We start from the raw sequence: 18175 nt of genomic DNA, 5'->3' as shown, positions 1-18175 counted from the left end.
CTTCAGTCTGTCCTCACAGGAGAGGTGCTCCAGCCCTCTGATCATCCTCATGGCCCTTCTCTGGACATGTTCCAGCATGTCCATATCCCTCTTATAATAGGGGCTCCAGAACTGGATGCAGTACTCCAGGTGGAGTCTCACCAGAGCTGAGTAGAGGGGGAGAATCACCTCCCTTGACCTGCTGGCCACACTTCTCTTGATGCAGCCCAAGATCTGATTGGCCTTCTGGGCTGCAAGTGCACACTGAGAGCTCATGTTGAGCTTCTCCTCCACCAGCACCCCCAAGTCTCTCTCCTCAGGGCTGCTTTCCAGCCAGTCACTGCCCAGCCTGTATTTGTGCCTGGGATTGCCTCGACCCAGATGCAGGACCCTGAACTTGTTGCACATAAGGTCGTGTTGAACCTCATGAGGTTGGCTTGTGCCCACCTCTCCAGCCTGTCAAGGTCCCTCTGGATGCCATCCCTTCCCTCCAGCGTTGTCTGCTGCACCACACAGCTTGGTGTCATCAGCAAACTTGCTGAGGGTGCACTCAATGCCACTGTCCATGCCACCGACAAAGACGTTGAACAAGACTGGTCCCAGGACTGATCCCTGAGGGACTCCGCTTTGTCACTGGCCTCCACTGAGACATGGACCCATTGACAGCCACCCTTTGGGTGCAGCCATCAAGCCAGTTCTTCATCCATCTAGTAGTCCAAGACAGAAGTCACTGAAAATCTTCTTCCTCCTCAGCGAAACCGGTCCCCCCTCCTTCCTCATCCGACCCGAGGAGGCGGCAACCTGCGACAACACCCTCCCGGACGCGCCCCTGGCGCCACCTCCCCGCCATGCGCAGGCGCGGGCCCTCCCTCTGCCCCTCGCCAGGGGGCGAAGCCTGCCAGGGCACGTCACGTCCGGGTGGGCCAGCGGCCCGGCGCGGGAGTGTGGTTGCAACTCGGCCCCTCCGGAGCGGCTCCCCTCGACTCGGCTGGTCTCGCCCCTTCCCGGTCCTGCCCGAGTGCCGGCATGGAGAAGCTGCGGCGAGTGCTGACCGGGCAGGACGACGAGGAGCAGGGCCTGACGGCGCAGGTACCTCCCGGCGAGGACCGGTTCATCTTCCCCTTCCCGGCACTGGCGGCTGCTAACGGCCGCCGAGTTGCGTCTGGCGGGACGGCGCCCCTTTCTTCGCGGCGGGCTGACGGGGCGTCGCTGAAACCTCCCGGACGTAGGCCCGCACTGGTTTCCGCGGCCTCGGATGCCACCGTGTGCCCCGCGTTGACCCCCTCTGTGGCCCGTGCACACACCCGCACCCCTCGGTGTCTGCCCCCGTGCCTGTCCGTGTCTGTAAGCGGGGGAGACGGGGAGGCAGAGACGCAATTGTGTTGCTTGCGCCGAACAACGAGGTTCGTGGGCACTAGATCCTGCCCAGGAGTAGGAGTTCAGGCGATTTTTCGGAGTGTGGAGAAACTCTTTGTTGTATTGGTGGTTTTTAGTTCTTTGGGTTTATTTCCCACGTTCTGTTTCAAGATGACAGAATCCCCTGTGTAGTCATCTTCCAATATGGCCTTGGTATTTGATGATCAGTTTAGTAAGTTTTCTTTCTAAATTGCTCCTCTGTTTCCTTACATGCTTGAATTTACAAAAGGAAAGGCTTTCTCTAGTTAGGTCTTTTGTGTGTGTGTATATTGTGCTGAAGTGCCTTTTTGGATGCATAATCCTTAAGTAAAATATATCTTTTTTCTCTATCTCTGTCAGTTTAGTTTGGTTTTTTTTTTTTTAAATGGAGTTTGAACACCATAATTTTGAGATCTAGGTTAAAGCAAAGCTGAACATAATTACAAAGAACCATTTATGCCATCAGCTTCCTTTTAATTGGTCTGACTACAGGTCAGAGTGTCCTGCATCGTGAAATACCTTGATGCCATGTACTGGCTGTGTGGTGGAGGAAGCTGCAACGTAGAGCAGCCTGGATCCAAGCTGCAGCTAACAGATCTTGGTGACCCAGCACAGCCCCAGTATAGGTGGTGTTTATGGCATGTTAGTTCTAGCAGCTTACTCCATGACATGCTTCACTTGCCTTTGTACTGAGTTGCTGCTTGCTTCAAGGCTTATGAACTTGGCCTCTTTGCTACAGTAAAGCAGCTACATTGTATTCACACCAGACTGATTCAGGGAGCAATGTGCGCTTCTGCACCAGAAGTGACTTCCAGCGTTTGGTAGGGATGCTTCACCTTCTGATCTTGTCTCAAGATTATCAAAGACGTACTTGCATTTCTGTTAATCTTTGTTCAGTTCCAAGATCTGCCATCCCAAGGCACTTATCACATGAGAGACACACATGATAGCATAAGGGAGTTTTCCCTGATGCTGTGATACTTTACTTTCAGGCAGCAATCAATAGATAAATGCCTGAATATTTAATACTTTTGTACTTTAGATATATTTCCTGAGAAGAAGAGACCTGAGTTAAGAATGTGTAATTTGTTAAATGTCAGTTACTAAACAGTGTATCATAGAATGGTTTGGGTTGGGAGGGGTCTCCAAAGGTCATCTAGTCCAACCCCCCTGCAGTCAACAGGGACATTTTCCACTAGATCAGGTTTCTCAGAGCCCTGTCAAGCTTGACCTTGAATATCTCCAGGGATGGGGCCTCAACTACCTCCCTGGGCAACCTGCTTGAGTGTTCCACCATCCTTATGGTAAAGAACTTGTTCCTAATCTAAATCTACTCTTCTCTAATTTCAAACCATTGCCCCTCATCCTATCACTACAGGCCTTTGTAACTGGTCCCTCTCCAGCCTTCTTGTAGGCCCCCTTCAGTTACTGGAAAGCTGCTGTTTTGGTCTCTCAGGAGCCTTCTCCAGGCTGAAAAATCCCAGTTCCTTCATCCTATCCTTGTAGAAGAGGTGTTCCAGTCCCCTGATCATCTTCATGGCCCTCCTTGGGACCTGCTCTATCAGGTGCATTGTCTTCCTGTGCTGAGGGCTCCAGAGCTGGACACAGTATGCCAGGTGAGGTCTTGCCAGAGCATAGTGAGTGGCAGAATCGCCTCTCTCAATCTGCTGGTCACACTTCTTTTGATATGATTTGATTATTTCTTGTAATGATGTTGTTATAGTTGGAGAAGACTTTAAATAGGAATAATCTGACCCTATTTGAAGCCTATCCAGTACCTGATAGAAGAAAATATACATGTCTTTGGTGTAGTGCAAAGGAATTGCATGCTGAGAAGGTGAACTGGAAAGATTTTCTTTGAATAAATAACCACTGAAGAAAAACCAAAGTACTTAGGTCAGGCAGTGTCTCTTCTATAGGTTTCTCTCAAAGTAGCAGTGTATTTCAGCAGTGTATTTTAGTGAGGAAATTCATATGTGACATTGACTAGAACTACAGCTTTACAGCTGGATGATGTTGACTGGTTTTGAAATGTATGTAAGTAGAGTAAAAAGGTAGGTGCACTCATACAGAGAAGCACAGTTTTTAAGAGGTAAGATTGTGAAAGAAAACAGAAGTTTTTGAATTTTGTCTGTAAAATAGCTCTTTCAGATGGCCTTTCAGGAACCCAGTCATATGTTCAGTTAAAAACACTGGCCCTCTCTTTGGAATAGCTGATAGTTGTGTAATAGCCATCATATGGTTCATGTTGCTAGATATCTGTGTTCTGCTCCTCCTTGATTTTTTGCAGAGCCATTACCATGAAGGCAGCAGTACTACTTGTCAAGTGGAAGGAATAGTATATAGTGAGACAGCTGTGTGGTGGTTCAGTGAAGCATTTGTGTACTTTTGGAACTCTTCAGATGACTGACTGCCACTTCTTACTGCAATTAAATCAGCTATTTTATTTTTTTTAAGAAAAGGAATTAATATTTTTGAAGTTAATAATAAATTGTAAATATACCAATGTAATGATGTTGACAGGGCAGCATTATGCTGTTCAGTTTCATCAATACCAAAACTAATATAAAAGTAGTCTGTTTGAGACATTGGATTATATCTGAGTGTAGTCAAACAATAGTTGTTGATTGAGAATGCTTAAAGCATTCAACCGGATTTTAACAAGAAGGAATAGACCAGGCACTTGTATTTCTTACACTTGCTCTAAAGTATTGCTTAAAAAGCCTTTCAAAGACATATGAAAATATATCTCTATAATTTTTTCCCAAGCATTACTTGGGAATTGAATTCTGCAAATGTGCTCAACATTTCTTTGAAATTGAGTTTTCTCTGCTGCTTGCAAGTTCTTAATTTAACAATTATGTTGTTTCTTGGTAGTAATCTGGAATCTTCCTTGAAACCTGCAAAATAAAGTTTCTAGTTTTTTGCTGCCCATGTGGAAAACTCGTACAAGTCCATTAATGTATGGGAGGAGCCTAGGTAGATGTTCAAAGCCACAAGAAATCTTTTTGCTCAGGGACAGCCTTGCAGATTACCATTCAGATGACTCATGTGTCCACAGCAAACTAATCAGTGAAGACGATCTGTCCTTGCAGCTAGTATATTAAAGTACTACAGGACTGATGTTTCAGGAAGTCTGCCTTCTGGGTTCAAGTTTCCGCTTAGGATTTCTTCTTGATTTCTGAGTGTCTTTGTCACTTCTTTGCTGTAATGTTTTCTTGGAATATATCTGCTTCTTGCTTGGGAGTTTGGAATTAAATCTTAGCTATAGAAAAACAAGGGCTTCTATTTGCTAATTTGTTTATTTTTTCCCTTTCATTGTTTAGAAACAAGGTGATAAGCTGTAGAGGAAGAGGCATACGTTTTACAGGAACTCCCTCACAGCTGCCACTGCATAGGATCTCCATATGAATCTTGCCCCAAATGTGGAATTTGCATGGCAATGTTTTCAGTCTTCTGCTCATGCAAATATCGTAGAGTGTAATGTCAGTTCTTTTTATCTGAAATCTAGAGTTAGCTGTGTGGCTTATGCAGACAGAGTCCTCATCACCCATACATGGTTTTCTGCTTTTGTTGCATAGGCAGCTTACACTTACTAAATTCTTCTTGGGGGTCCAATTTGTAGTCTCCAATCATAGGTGCAATAAACGAAGCTGTTACTTTAGGGTGTCTCACAACCTCTCTTACAGAAATTATTGCGCCTGCAGTGGATGTGATTGAATGAGCAAGTGTTGTGGCAGGCTCTTAACTTTTGCAGGCTACAGCCTACCATTTTAGAGCATGCTTAAGTTTGTAGCTTAGTAGTTGAACTGCGTACCTGTTATTCAACCCCTGCAGCAAGGTGTTTCACTGCAGAGGTGAAATGGACATCTCAGAAAGGTAATTAGTACCATTGCTTCTGTGACACCCATAAAGCATTAGGTATCAGAGACTAAGAAATGCATTACCAGATACTCAGTTTCAAGATTTTAAACATTGCATTGACTAGGTCCGGCTCAGTAACTTAAGTAGTGATGGAACAAAGAATGGTTGAAAAATCAGCTTTCATTTTATGTTAATTAATCTAGTTTAATTATTACAGACAGTGCTGGCTTGTGATACTCTAGTAGCCTTCATGCATATCTTCTTGAACTTCAGATGCATGTATTGTCAATCTAAATTTTTAAGAATTAAATCCATAAAATGTATTAAATTAGTTTTAAAACTAACATTTTAAATCTTGCAGGGATTTTGGGGTTTTGAGCTGTTTTGTGATTCACTTACAGTGTTCATATTTTTTCCACTTAGCAACTGTTAGTGATTTAAATGAAGATAAAGATATTTTCAAATTATATGAACAATGAAATTTTCTGGTAGATCTTTCAGAAACACTGTCATTAAAACCAGAAGAGCAGTAACTAGCAGGAATTTGCCTGATACAGCTGAAGGCTGGGGTCAGAGTGGCTGGAGAGCAGCCAGACAGAAAAGGACCTCGGGGTACTGGTTGACATCCTGGCCTGTATCGGAAATAGTGTGGCCAGCAGGAGCGGGGAAGTCATTGTGCCCCTATACTCAGCACTGGTTAGGCCACACCTTGAGTACTGTGTCCAGTTCTGGGCCCCTCAATTTAAGAAGGACATTGAGACACTTGAACGTGTCCAGTGAAGGGCAACAAGGCTGGGGAGAGGCCTCGAGCACAAGCCCTATGAGGAGAGGCTGAGGGAGCTTGGATTGTTTAGCCTGGAGAAGAGGAGGCTCAGAGGAGACCTTACTGGCATCTACAACTACCCAAAGGGAGGTTGTAGCCAGGTGGGGGTTGGTCTCTTCTCTTGGGCAACCAGCACCAGAACAAGAGGACACAGTCTCAGACTGTGCCAGGGGAAGTTTAAGCTTGAGGTGAGGAGAAACTTCTTCACGGAAAGAGTTGTTTGCCATTGGAATGGGCTGCCCAGGGAGGTGGTGGAGTCCCTGTCCCTGGAGGTGTTCAAAAAGGGATTGAATGTGGCACTTGAAGCCATGGTTTAGTTAGTCATAAGGTGTTGGGTGACAGGTTGGGCTTGATCATCTTTGAGGTCTTTTCCAACCTTACTGATTCTATGAAATGATTTACCTTCATTCTTTGCTTGTTTACTCACTGCACACATTTTAGTTGCTTAGAATAGTGATAGTATTGGCCCATTCAACATTTCATTTCTAAGCTGGGATGGAAAGGATTATTTTTTTTTTTTGCCTGTGTGTACACACATGTGATTGGTTGCACTAACAGGTGTCAAACATGGTTCATATGTTATGTCATACACCTCTTCCTGTACTTCTTACAATGATAGGCATTCAGGAATATGACTATCAAATATTATTTCATACACTAACCCATCCCTCAGTTACTGTTTTTGTCTATTTCTTTAATGCCTCCATAAGGATAAAGAGTCAAACCTAACAAGGTAAGCTGCATCTTCTGACCTTTGGGAAGTTCTGCCTTCGCTGCTGAACAGAGATCAAAAAATTCAGAACAATATTGTATCTTGCACCTTTTCAGCTCAGTCAGTATGCAAGCGTAAAAGTTTATTGCTAGTATTCTGGTCCCCCCTTAAGTAAATATTCAAAATACCTAATTTGATTAAATAAGATTAGTAATGCTTCTATAGGTCAAAAATAGTCCAAGCTATTCCTTGTTGACATACTTTCAGATGCTTATTCATCACAGCACATAAATGTATACTTGTATGAGGGCCCTTTTTATTAAACTAGATATGGAATCTTCATTTGTACACACATGAAATTGTTCAAAGCAGCAACCAAATCCCTCTCATTCAGTTACCACTACCTGAAAGAGAAATTTCTCAAGAGAGTAGGAGAAACAGACTCATTGGTTGAGGAAGCCCTAACTTGTGTGCTTGTTTAAAGATATTTTTAATTAAGAACTACTAAAACTATGTAACAAGAGGCTAAGTTTGCTTGTGTCATCTGAACAAATAGGAAAGTTAGCTTTTTATAGTCATATTATGTAAACTGAAGCAATACTTTGCTTAACAGACCAGTTTAGAATAGAAGTTATATTTCATTTTGGTGACCTGGAGTAAGCTGAAATACATTGTTCTTACAGCATGGATGGAAAAGGTTAGATGAGCATATCTAACAAGTGACATCTGCTGAAATGGGCTGTTCCTCTGCCAGCTATGTGGCCCTCCCTCTTTTATCAGCCCCAGCATTTTTCTGACTTGTTGCTGAGCTGGTTTGGCTCCTCAGTCTAGCATAGGACTAAGTCATCAGAATGGAAGGAATACTAGTTCTCTTCCTGCTTTGTGAGTTGTCAGCCAGCTCAGCTCATTAAGGGGTCTTGCAGGTTCTGGAATCACCCTGCAGAAGTGGGAAGTAAAATGATCCCTTGCAACAAGTCTGAGACACTGTTAAATCTGCCCATACCTTCATTCACCCTGTAAGAAACAGTAATTGAAGTGGATTCATAATGCTTGCAGTGGGCACTTGTACTAATATATACAATGGCTTCTGCCTAGTAACTGGAAAAGGTAGTAATGACTATGGGAACATAGAGTGCCATACAAATAGCTGTGTTCTTCTGCAAATTGCTAGAAGGTCCATTCATCCTTCTGTTTTGGTACAATGTTTAGAATTTTGCAATTGTATGGTGAAGAGAAGGTCTATTTGACAGTGGAGCTGTACTGCATGAGTGCCAAAATATACCTTCACAAGTTTTGTCTTTTTTTGTTTGTTTTGGAAATATGTTTTCAGATTGATAATACAACTTCTTAAACTCATGTAATTGATATGCAGGCAACTTTTAAGCAAACCAATTTGTTTGAAATGAAGGACTTCAGTAGTAAATAAGAAAATGCCCTTTAAATTGATCAAAACTGGGTTTTTCATAACATGTCTCTTTCTCTCTCCTCCTATGAAGGTCCTCGATGCCTCAACACTCAGCTTTGGTACTCGAGTCAGATGGTTTGCCATATGCTTTGTTGCAGGCATTGTATGTTCTGTTCTTGTAAGTAGAGTGTTTGTTGTGGTTTTTTCCTCTGAACTTTGTTAATTAATGTTCTCCAATAGTACCTTACTCATATTAAAATTTAATATATGATCCTGTATTTGCTTTGTCCTGTGTCCTAAATTTTGTATCCGTAAATTTAACTGAACAGAAAGGTTATAACTGGCATGTAGGGGCTGTTGGTCTGTAAGTTATGATTCTGACCATCCTTCTTCCATTCACAACAGAGAGCATTTTTATTGTGTAGTGAAAATTCTTACTCAGAGGTTCAAACACTGAGAAGATGTGCTGCATTTTTAATTTAGGTATGTGAGAGGTGTACCAGGAAAGAGCTTTGGCTGTTGTTCTGTTTGTACCCATCTTATATTTTTTTTCTCCCCAGTGAAAGGGGAAAAGGAGAAGGAAGCTTGAAAGGTTTTTAAGGGCTGAGCTCAAAACAAATGTAGCCTGTCACACTCAGAAATCAGTAGGTGACAACTGTGGTAGAATGTTGACACTTTAAAAACCTGCTGCACTCCTATTAATCTTACAGCCAGCAAATAATTTGTTCATTCTTAACCTTCAGGTGTTGGCAGGAAGCTCAAGCCTGCAGTTTAAAAAGTTGAGATCTGTTCATTGATTTGGTCTGTCAAAACCTGGCACAGGTAACTTGCAGTACAAAGGAGTTTTAAATCTGCATGGAAAGTCCCAGAGGCAGGTGACATAGCACTGAGGAGCTATCCAGACTACTAATTTTGTGGATTTTTTCTTTTTTAACGTTTTATTTTCATTATGAAGTACAATGTTAGTTCTTCACAGAGCATGACTTTTGATGTGAGCTAGTCAGCAGCCTTTAGCTAATGTGTGTGGATGACATTTACAGCTTTTGTGGAGACTGTCAGGCAAATTGTTTTGATTTGTAGCGCATTTTGGTGGTAGGGTAGGGAAACTGTCCTGTGTTCTTTAGTTTCTAGTTCTGCCATTATTTAAATGGCTGCTGCTGCATGCTTCATCTACCATGGAGAGTTTTTAAACCAAGGAGGCTTGCATAATGGCAGGAAGCAGCAGCTGTGGAGGAACTGCCTGCTAATTTTTCAGAGCTCTCACTTAGAGATCACTGCTTGTTGGTGGAGAAGCCTCTGATTCAGGCTATGGACCTTTGGGAATATTTATTGTGCTCTTTGCTACCCAAACCTTCACCATTGCAGGTTGTATTTTTCTTTGAATCTAGTCTTTGCAAAATGTCCATAGGCTTTCTTTGTAGAGTACAATTACATGCAGTTTTGCATGTCAACTTGTACTGTGATCTCTGCAAACTGACAGTACAGATTCCCATTGGAATTGGATAGAATATAGTTAGTCACTTCAAAAAGAGAATATCCATATTGCCGCTTAAAAAAAAAGTTCAAAACCTAAGCAAACTGAAACCCCATATTTTGCTTCTAGTTTAAGCTCTATTTTTTCCCAGATCATCATGGGGACTGGGATCAGCAGGAGGCTTTGGATTTTTTTTTTGTGCTAATGAAGAGGTGCCTGAAGATTTCTAAAATACTTCTATTTACAGCCTCATTGCGTAGACTCACTCCAGGTGGTTGATTGGAGGAGAAAGGAGATGGTGGATATTAGTGTGGCTTTATGACATTTCATCCTCTGTGTACAGAAGTGTATGATGTCTGGTGGGGCATTGTAACAAAAATGAAAGGGTTGTAAATCAAATATAAACAGTACAAATAAATGTTATAATCAATATAAATATACATTTTCTAGTTGTGAAAGTATTGTGAAATACAGTAAATCAATGCATTATTTTGCCAGTAGGTGGCCATAGAAATGTGCTGAATGTTGACTGATACAATTCTGAGAGCAGTATACTCTGAAATGCTTCGTAGTCTGAAAATATATTTATAGACTAAAATCTAAACAAATTACATTAACTTACTAAAACCATGCAAATAACCTGTCTTTTATAGGGAACAGCATTGCTATGGCTCCCAAAGGGGATCAAACTCTTTGCAGTGTTTTATACCCTGGGAAATATTGCTGCATTAGCCAGGTATGATTTCTTTATAATAATTGAAGTACCCTCTGAAGGTCTTAGTATGTATAAACTACATTGTTTTCATATTAAAATGCTAATAACAAAGAGAAGTTCAGGAAATCTACATTTTGACTATGAGGCCAGGCAGAATCTAAATCATTCACAGCATGTTTTTAAAGTCTTGGTACTTTGCAGCGTTCCCCGTAGCAGTTAGTCTTAAAAGATTTATGGGAGGGACATCCTAGAATCTAAACCTCTTCTTTCTTTGAAAGACATACAAGAAACGGGTTCCTGTTCATCCTCCTTGCCTTAGCATAGTTAAAACATGGTGATGGGCCTCAGAACCCATGGAGTCTGATCTTGGCTTTCATGAACTCTGACTGCAGTTCAGTCACTTGACTCTTGAGTCAAAGCATTGTCAATTACTGCCACACAATGTGGCGGTAATATTTAAGGGATGCTTCTCAACAAATCTGTAAGGGGACAATTTAGTCTTCATTTGTATAATTTTTCCATCTCGTGCTAAAATAACAATACTTCTTCTAGTAGGTGGACAAACCTGATTATTTCCCTTTCTCTCACTTGCCTTATTCTTTGTTGTCTGGCTTTGGGGTTTGTTGGTTGGTGTGTGGGTTTTGCCTACCAATTTTGTGTGTGTTTTCCCTGCTTGAAATTAATATTTTAGAAACTTGTTCAAGTCTAATCGTCGGTGAGCTGAGAGGAAAGCTTTTACAAACTGGTATTTCTTCTAGGGAAATACAGGAAAATCTTAGTCTGAACTCCAGCTAGAATTAGAAGTGTTATCTCCTTCAGGAATAAATAACAGGCAACTATTCTGTGAACAGTAGGAAGTAACAAAGTCTCAAACTGATAAGGAGATTTAACCTTTTTCATTTTTTTTTTTTTGCAAGTCTGTATTTAAACAAATGCAGTTACCACTCTAATTAGTCTTGCCTAGCCAGTTTTTATTATAACTTTATGGACACAGACATGAAAACAGTGATATGACAATGTATCTCCTGCAGAATGTGTTGTATATAAGAAATATCCTGCGTAAATGAAGGACCTCTAGATTTCCCCCACCCCCATCCTGTCTGCTCCATTTGCATTTTCTTACATCTGTGGAGAAGCTCTTGTGATGTCAATACTAATCAGTGTCAGTGCATTTTGTTTTCTATATTTTTCTGCCTATCTTAAGTGTCCTGAACCTCCCTCATTTCATAGTACAGTCAGGGTTGGAAGGGACCACAAGGATCATCTAGTTCCAACCCCCCTGACATGGGCAGGGACATCTCACACTAGATCAGGCTGGCCAGAGCCTCATCCAGCCTGGTCTTAAACACCTCCAGGGATGGGGCCCCAACCACCTCCCTGGAAAACCCATTCCAGGGCTTCACCACTCCCATGGGGAAGAACTTCCTCCTCATGTCCAGCCTGAATCTCCCCACCTCCAGCTTCATTCCATTTCCCCTAGTTCTATCACTACCTGATATCCTGAGAAGTCCCTCTCCAGCCTTCTTGTAGGCCCCCTTCAGATACTGGGAGGCCACAATTAGGTCACCTCAGAGCCTTCTCTTCTCCAGACTGAACTGCCCCAACTCCTTCAGTCTGTCCTCATAGGAGAGGTGCTCCAGCCCTCTGATCATCCTCGTGACCCTTCTCCAGACACGTACTAGCACGTCCATATCCCTCTTGTAATAGGGGCTCCAGAACTCCTCATCCCTATCTTTTCACTTATTACCTGATTTTATTTATTTTTTTAATTATTATTCTAGTTATTCAGGTCTCTGTGTGTGTCTTAATTTTGTGGCCCAACAGCCAAGATCAGAAAATACTGAGAAAATTTTGGTTTGGATTGCAGTGAAGTTTACAGGCATTCTCACTCACTAGTTTTTTTGATTTTTCTGCAAAGCAGAATAGTTTCAATGACAGGGAAGAAAGAGACTCATCCCAGAGTATTTGAAGGTAGAGAATTACTCCTACAGTTGTGAATTCTTAGTTCATATTGGATTTCTTTGTAGGAACAGGTACAGCAGAGCATTGCTGATGCTTTTCATTCTTCCTTTAAGTTAACTACAGAACAGAAGAAAGCAGGGCAATTTAATACAAACTACTGAACTTTTTCTTTCTTTGTTTTTGCTTGCTGAGTTTGAGCAAAGAGTTAATAATTTCCCTATAATCTCAATTGTTGCTGTCTGAATAAGAAGTTTATTGTTAAGCTGAAATTTTCTGTGGAATTTTGGTCTTTGCATTCTTTTGGCAAGTCATTTCTTGTAACCACCTCAATATGAAATTCAGTAGGCTTCAACCTAACAACTCTGCTGTAAGTGGTGATGTTTTGGAGAGAATTTTGCCAAGGGTGACTCAATGCATAAGCTGTTTCCAGGACTAAATTTGTGGAGTACGTCACCTTTCATTCTGGCAAGTGTTGCTGAGCACTGAAATGTCTATTAAAAAAAACCTTTGTAGTCCTCTAACTGCTGGAAAACTGGTTAATTGCCTATTGTCTCTCTCACAGATTTGTTTGAAAGTGATTTACCATTTGTTTTTTCCTTTCTCTTAGTACATGTTTCCTGATGGGGCCGGTGAAGCAACTGAAAGCAATGTTTGAGCCAAAAAGATTAATGGCTACAGTTGTGATGTTGGTAAATACGCTGTCTTTACTTCCTTTTGCTAAAAGGTTTTCCTTTATCCTCAGAGCTAAATTTGAGGCTTTACTAAAGGGAGCATATTTCTCAGTCCGCCTCTTTTTTCCTTTTTTTTTTTTTGTAATAACAGCCAAACTGCTTAGCTCTGTGTATCATAAAGATTATCTAACTCCTGACTGTGAGCCATTGTTTTTGTTGTTTATGATTTTTTTTTTAAATTAATAATTTGAAGTAAAATATCCTTACACAGTTTCTGGTGTATTTGAATTTTTTTTGGGGGGGGGGGGTTTAAATTTTTTTTTTTTCTTTCTATTTCCACCCAGCTCTGCCTGGTATTGACGCTGTGTGCTGTATTCTGGGTAAGTGAGCCTACTTCATTCATCTAAAGAGCAATCCACCTTGTTAGTTTATTAATTGTATTACTGCTTTAGCATGCAGATCAGGTGTAGAGGAGAGATGAGTTTGTGTATGTGGTATTCGTGTTTCCAACTGCAGTTGAGTTTAGGTGCAGTGATGAGCCTGCTGGCTACAAAGCAAATGCAGCCTTCCATCTGCATGTCACATAGATGAGAATACAAAATCTAGAGCATCAGATACAGTCTGCAGACCTCTGCAATGAGAACTGGAATAAGAAAAGCAAGTTAAGATATACTTTTATTTTAGTGATGTGTCAGAGAATATGGAGTGGTCTTCAGAAACCATGAGTACAGAAATATAAGCTGATTAAGACAGAGGGACAGAATAAGTACCTTCAGGCATCTTGACTGAAAAACTGGCAGTATTTATGTTCCATAGAAGTATAATATGTAGGCAAAGTAAATTTCTGTATTTGCAGAAGTACAGTATATGAAGTGTTTTCAAAGCTAGAGAAGGTTCTCAACTAATGAAACGATGAATTAAATGAATGGAAAGGTGTGAGAGTGGACAGGAGTGTCAAATTAAGACAAGGAAATTCAGGCATCACTGGTTAACTGCATTTTTTAACAGACTGTTCCAGCTGTTTACAGTATAGACTGGTGCAAAATTAAATAATTTGCATTATTTGCTTTATTTTTACTTAGTGGAACAAAAAAGGTTTGGCGGTGTTATTCTGCATATTGCAGTTCTTGGCAATGACCTGGTAAGATTCTTAAAACTCATTTTAGTTTCTTCTCCCTACCCCTACTCCCACATGATTTAAACCTATATATAATACACTTGGCATAATGTAAGTGTGCCCAAATGCCAGCCTCAATCTGTTTTACTAAGATAAGTTGTGTAACTTCAGAAAAATCTATATGCAATCATCTTGCAAAAATGCCAATTTAAAGTACATTCTATAATGTGAACTTATTTGAAGCATCATGAAAGGAATTTATATGCAAAAAAAACCCTCATATTTTTTTCTCATGTGAATGTAACTGTATGTTCATATGCTCTGCTTCTGGGCTAAGCACATCTAAGAGCTGATCTTGGTAATATGTGACCACAGCCAGGTAAATGCTTGCAAGTTTAGCAGAAATTTAGGAAGTGGCTGTTTTCTCCATGGAGATAAAACTGAACATATTCAGTCTCCTTGTCTCAGGTGAATTACTTGGTATTACCTCTTAACTGATCCAAAGTGACTGCAGTTCTTGTTTGAACTTGCCCTGAATACACAGTGTCTGTAATGCACAGGGATCTGAGGACCAATAACCATTTGCTCAGGATAGGGACTGTTGGACATCATGTTGAACCTGGGTAAATGCTTGATGCTACACAGAGGGAACATTGCTAACTACGTTCTACATGTCTACAGCAGAAAACTTCATCTGTTAAATGTCCTAGAGCTTCCTCAGGCTGAACACAAGGACAAAACATAGCCTGGAAGCTTGCAAGAAGCAAGTTTCAGAGGATAATAAAATTATCACAATTGCCACAGTTGTGGAGTGTTATATTGCAGCATAGGTCTGTATTAGTATGATTAGACATGTATTTGCACGCTAATGTATATTGTCTTTCCTTTATTGGAAAAAGGTGGGCTGTCATGAAGAATAGTTTTCCCAGAAATCTCCATTCCTTTTGATTATGCTGATAGTAAATCTGTCTTTTTTTTATGCTTAGATGCAATGGAAATTGTGAATTAATATTTTAAAAAAAAAAAAAAAGAAAGAGATAGGGGGGCATAAAACAAACAGGGGAAAAGTAAACCAGGAATTCCTTCGTGGTACATTTGGTACTTGTCCAAATGTATCATCTTTTCTCAGGTAAGCATTAAATTGAGTAGGTAGTCTTGTTACAAGTTATGTTACAACAGGTTGCTTCTGTTAATGCTGGACTAAAGTGAAATAATTTAGTTCCAGGAGAGACATGAAGACTGTCAAATACAAATTTTTCCCCTTTTTCCCCCCCCAGGTATAGTCTGTCATATATTCCATTTGCAAGGTGAGTCTGCATAATAACTTCCATCTTACCAAAATTTGGTTCTCTTTATGCTTAGAAGGGGGAAAAGGACCTTAAATTCAGTATGTAGAAAGATGCATAACCTTCTTTTTCCTTTTCATCTTTAGAAAGATGACATAGCCGACATACCCTGACTCAGGGTAATGCTTAATGTAAGCTTTAAATGCAAGTACATAGTAATTCTCTTTACTAAATTTCATTCTAGTTTTCTTCACTGAAAATGGAAATTTTGTTTAGATTGTCCAGTGATTAAAAAATACATTGATGCAATACTGGCTTTTCCAGTGCTAAAATTAAAGATAACAAGGACAGAAGTCTTAGTTGAAAGCAAACTAAGTTTAGTTTCAGCTGCTAAGTCTAATTCTGAATTCCTCCATATTTTCACAAGAGGCAGAGGCAATGCTTTCTGTTAATACTGATGTTGGCAAGATTTCTTTTCTCTCCACTCTTGCATGTACAAAAAGGAACAAAAGCTGGCCAAATACATAGTAAAATTCCATGCACGTAAACAGAAAAATCTGATTTTTTTTTCTGTAGTATAAAATGCAGTTTCATTTTTCAGCAGATTTTTAGAAAAATAAAGTGCTTCCATGTCTATATTACTTAATGAGGTTACAGTGGTGGAAGTGAAAGGGTAAAAGAACACAAAATACTTTCTCTTCCTGTGGCTATCTTCCTATAGTGTTTCTGTGACTTTGCCAAAAAATCTGTACTATGGATTTATTATTTTTTAAGATTTAGATTTGATCTAAGGAGAATTAAGCTATATACACTTTTTTAAGGTAATGTACTTACTCCATTGTAATACTTGGTGAACTTGGGCTTCAAATTGTCATCATACTATTTCTGGTATCTCAGGCTTACCTGGTCAGAAGTAATATCCTGCATTCTTAGTTCTGTGGCCATGTGACAGTCTCAGGAGCATCACTACTTTCTTCCCCCACCCCCCCTTTATTTTTCAAATGTTCTGCTCTGCACAGAAAGCTATTTGAGCTGCTAGTCACTGGTCTTCCCTACCAACAGCATTAAGTTTTGGGCAGAAAACCATTCCATTAGGTTATATGCATCACTTAATGTCTCTGGTTTTCTTTGTCTGTTAGAATTTATGAATCAAAGAGCTACATTTTACACAGAGTGCATTTAGTAGTACAGTGATTAAGCACTGAGTTATTTGATATAGGATTTCACATAATTTCCCATGTAGGCTGTCTTTCTCGTGGAAATAGTGATCTAACCCATATTACGTGTCAGAATTAGATGATCTTTCGAGCTCCCTGCCAACCCCTTATATTCTGTAATTTCTTTAAAGTATTCATTTATCTTGATTTCAACTGCCTTAATGATTTACTCTTAACTTGTTTGTGGGTTTGCTGGTTGTTTTGGTTTTGTGGCTTGGGGTTTTTTTTGGTTATTTCTGGATTACCTGCTGGCATTGCAACAAAAAAGGCACAAAAAACCTGCAAAACAACAACAAACCAAATAAGCAAATTCCTCTCTTTAATAGTTGCTATATTTTTGAGAAAACTAAACACAATGGGATCTAAAGAGAGTGATCAGAAAACAGTTTAATTAGTGTCAGTTAAAGGAATAGACCTCTTCAGATCTTTCAAACCTTAAGGCTGAGGTAGCATTCCTTCCTGCACTGTTAGTACTGGCATAGTAAACCCTTCAGCACAGGCCTTTCTTCTCTGCAACATGGGGATCCAACTCCGATGTGGCTTGAGCTGACAGCACCTGTGCTTTGCTGATGGTCTGGATTTGGCAGACTTCTCAGCACTACTCTTGCTGCCTAGCTTTTGTGGAATAAGGCTTTGACTTTGCTAAGCCACCAAGTGTGGTGCAAAACATTTTTTTTAAAGCTTTGTCTGCATTTTAGCATGTGCTTGAATGTAAGCAGTGTGGAAGACTTAGTACGGGCTGATCAGAGCTTCTGAATGGGCTGGAGCCTTTGGTTTAGCTGGTGCTGTAGATGTACTTGCTCAACGATAACTGCCAAGATCCTGCATTTGATAAAGCTATTGTTTTATCCTGTTTATGGACTGTTTGATATGTAATGGTTGATACACATATAAAGAAAATAGCAAACAACTGACTTCTTTTTTTTTCTTTTTAAAGGGATGCTGTGATTAAATGCTTCACAACCTGTCTAGGGTAAACTGAAAAGGAGAACCACTGTACCCTTTCAAAGCCAACTTTTATTCCTGAGTTCTTCTCAACAAACCATAATTTTCCATTCATTAAATACCCAGTAACAATATTTTCCTTGCCTTTTGCATTTGGAGGATGTAATAGCTTTTATTAGAAACGGTTTCAAAAATAGATTTGGTGAATTGTTTGTGTTAACCCTGGAAGTTCCAGGGTTTTTAAAACAAAAAAGTACATTGAAGTACTTCATGCAAAGTAGTCTTAAGATAACATTGCATCCAGTAAGAGTTTATTCCTCCAGTGCAGGCAAGCCACTAAAATCTGGATAATATATGTAAAGACTTAATTTACGCTTCTGTCTAAAATTTACAGTGTGCCATTTCTGTTTGTATATTATTCATTGTATGCTTTTCCAAAGAGTTTTATAAATGCTGTAAAGATTTGGTAAATTATAATTATCTGCTGCTTTGAAATGCTTATACCTGTGCCTTGTGGAAAAAAGCTTAATGAGAGTACATGAAAGATCTGTGTAAAGCTTGTTGAATTTTATTATAAAGCTGTATTTAAATTTTTTTGGTTGTTTTTACT

The 18175-nt window shown here is 40.1% G+C and overlaps 1 protein-coding gene across 1 annotated transcript; it reads left to right on the top strand.

Annotated features, from left to right (window-relative positions):
• The first annotated feature begins 895 nt into the window (after nt 1-895).
• SFT2D1 (SFT2 domain containing 1) lies at nt 896-17797 on the top strand. Its single transcript, XM_054162773.1, has 8 exons — nt 896-1068; nt 8270-8356; nt 10306-10388; nt 12937-13018; nt 13345-13380; nt 14083-14141; nt 15395-15424; nt 17558-17797. Exons 1-8 carry the CDS (start codon nt 1006-1008, stop codon nt 17595-17597), a joined length of 480 nt encoding a protein of 159 aa, XP_054018748.1. The 5' UTR covers nt 896-1005; the 3' UTR covers nt 17598-17797.
• The last annotated feature ends 378 nt before the right edge of the window (nt 17798-18175 follow it).

Source organism: Dryobates pubescens, chromosome 6, assembly GCF_014839835.1.
Source record: "Dryobates pubescens isolate bDryPub1 chromosome 6, bDryPub1.pri, whole genome shotgun sequence".
Classification (NCBI taxonomy): Eukaryota; Metazoa; Chordata; class Aves; order Piciformes; family Picidae; genus Dryobates; species Dryobates pubescens.
The sequence above is the reverse complement of the archived record's forward strand: the minus strand, read 5'-3'. Positions and strand labels throughout refer to the sequence as shown.

Coding starts and splice junctions, on each gene's coding strand:
- SFT2D1 (XM_054162773.1), top strand. CDS start 1,006: ATGGAGAAGCTGCGGCGAGTGCTGACCGGGCAGGACGACGAGGAGCAG. Junction 13,381..14,082: donor CGCTGTGTGCTGTATTCTGG/GTAAGTGAGCCT, acceptor ATTTTTACTTAG/TGGAACAAAAAAGGTTTGGC. Junction 15,425..17,557: donor TCATATATTCCATTTGCAAG/GTGAGTCTGCAT, acceptor TTCTTTTTAAAG/GGATGCTGTGATTAAATGCT.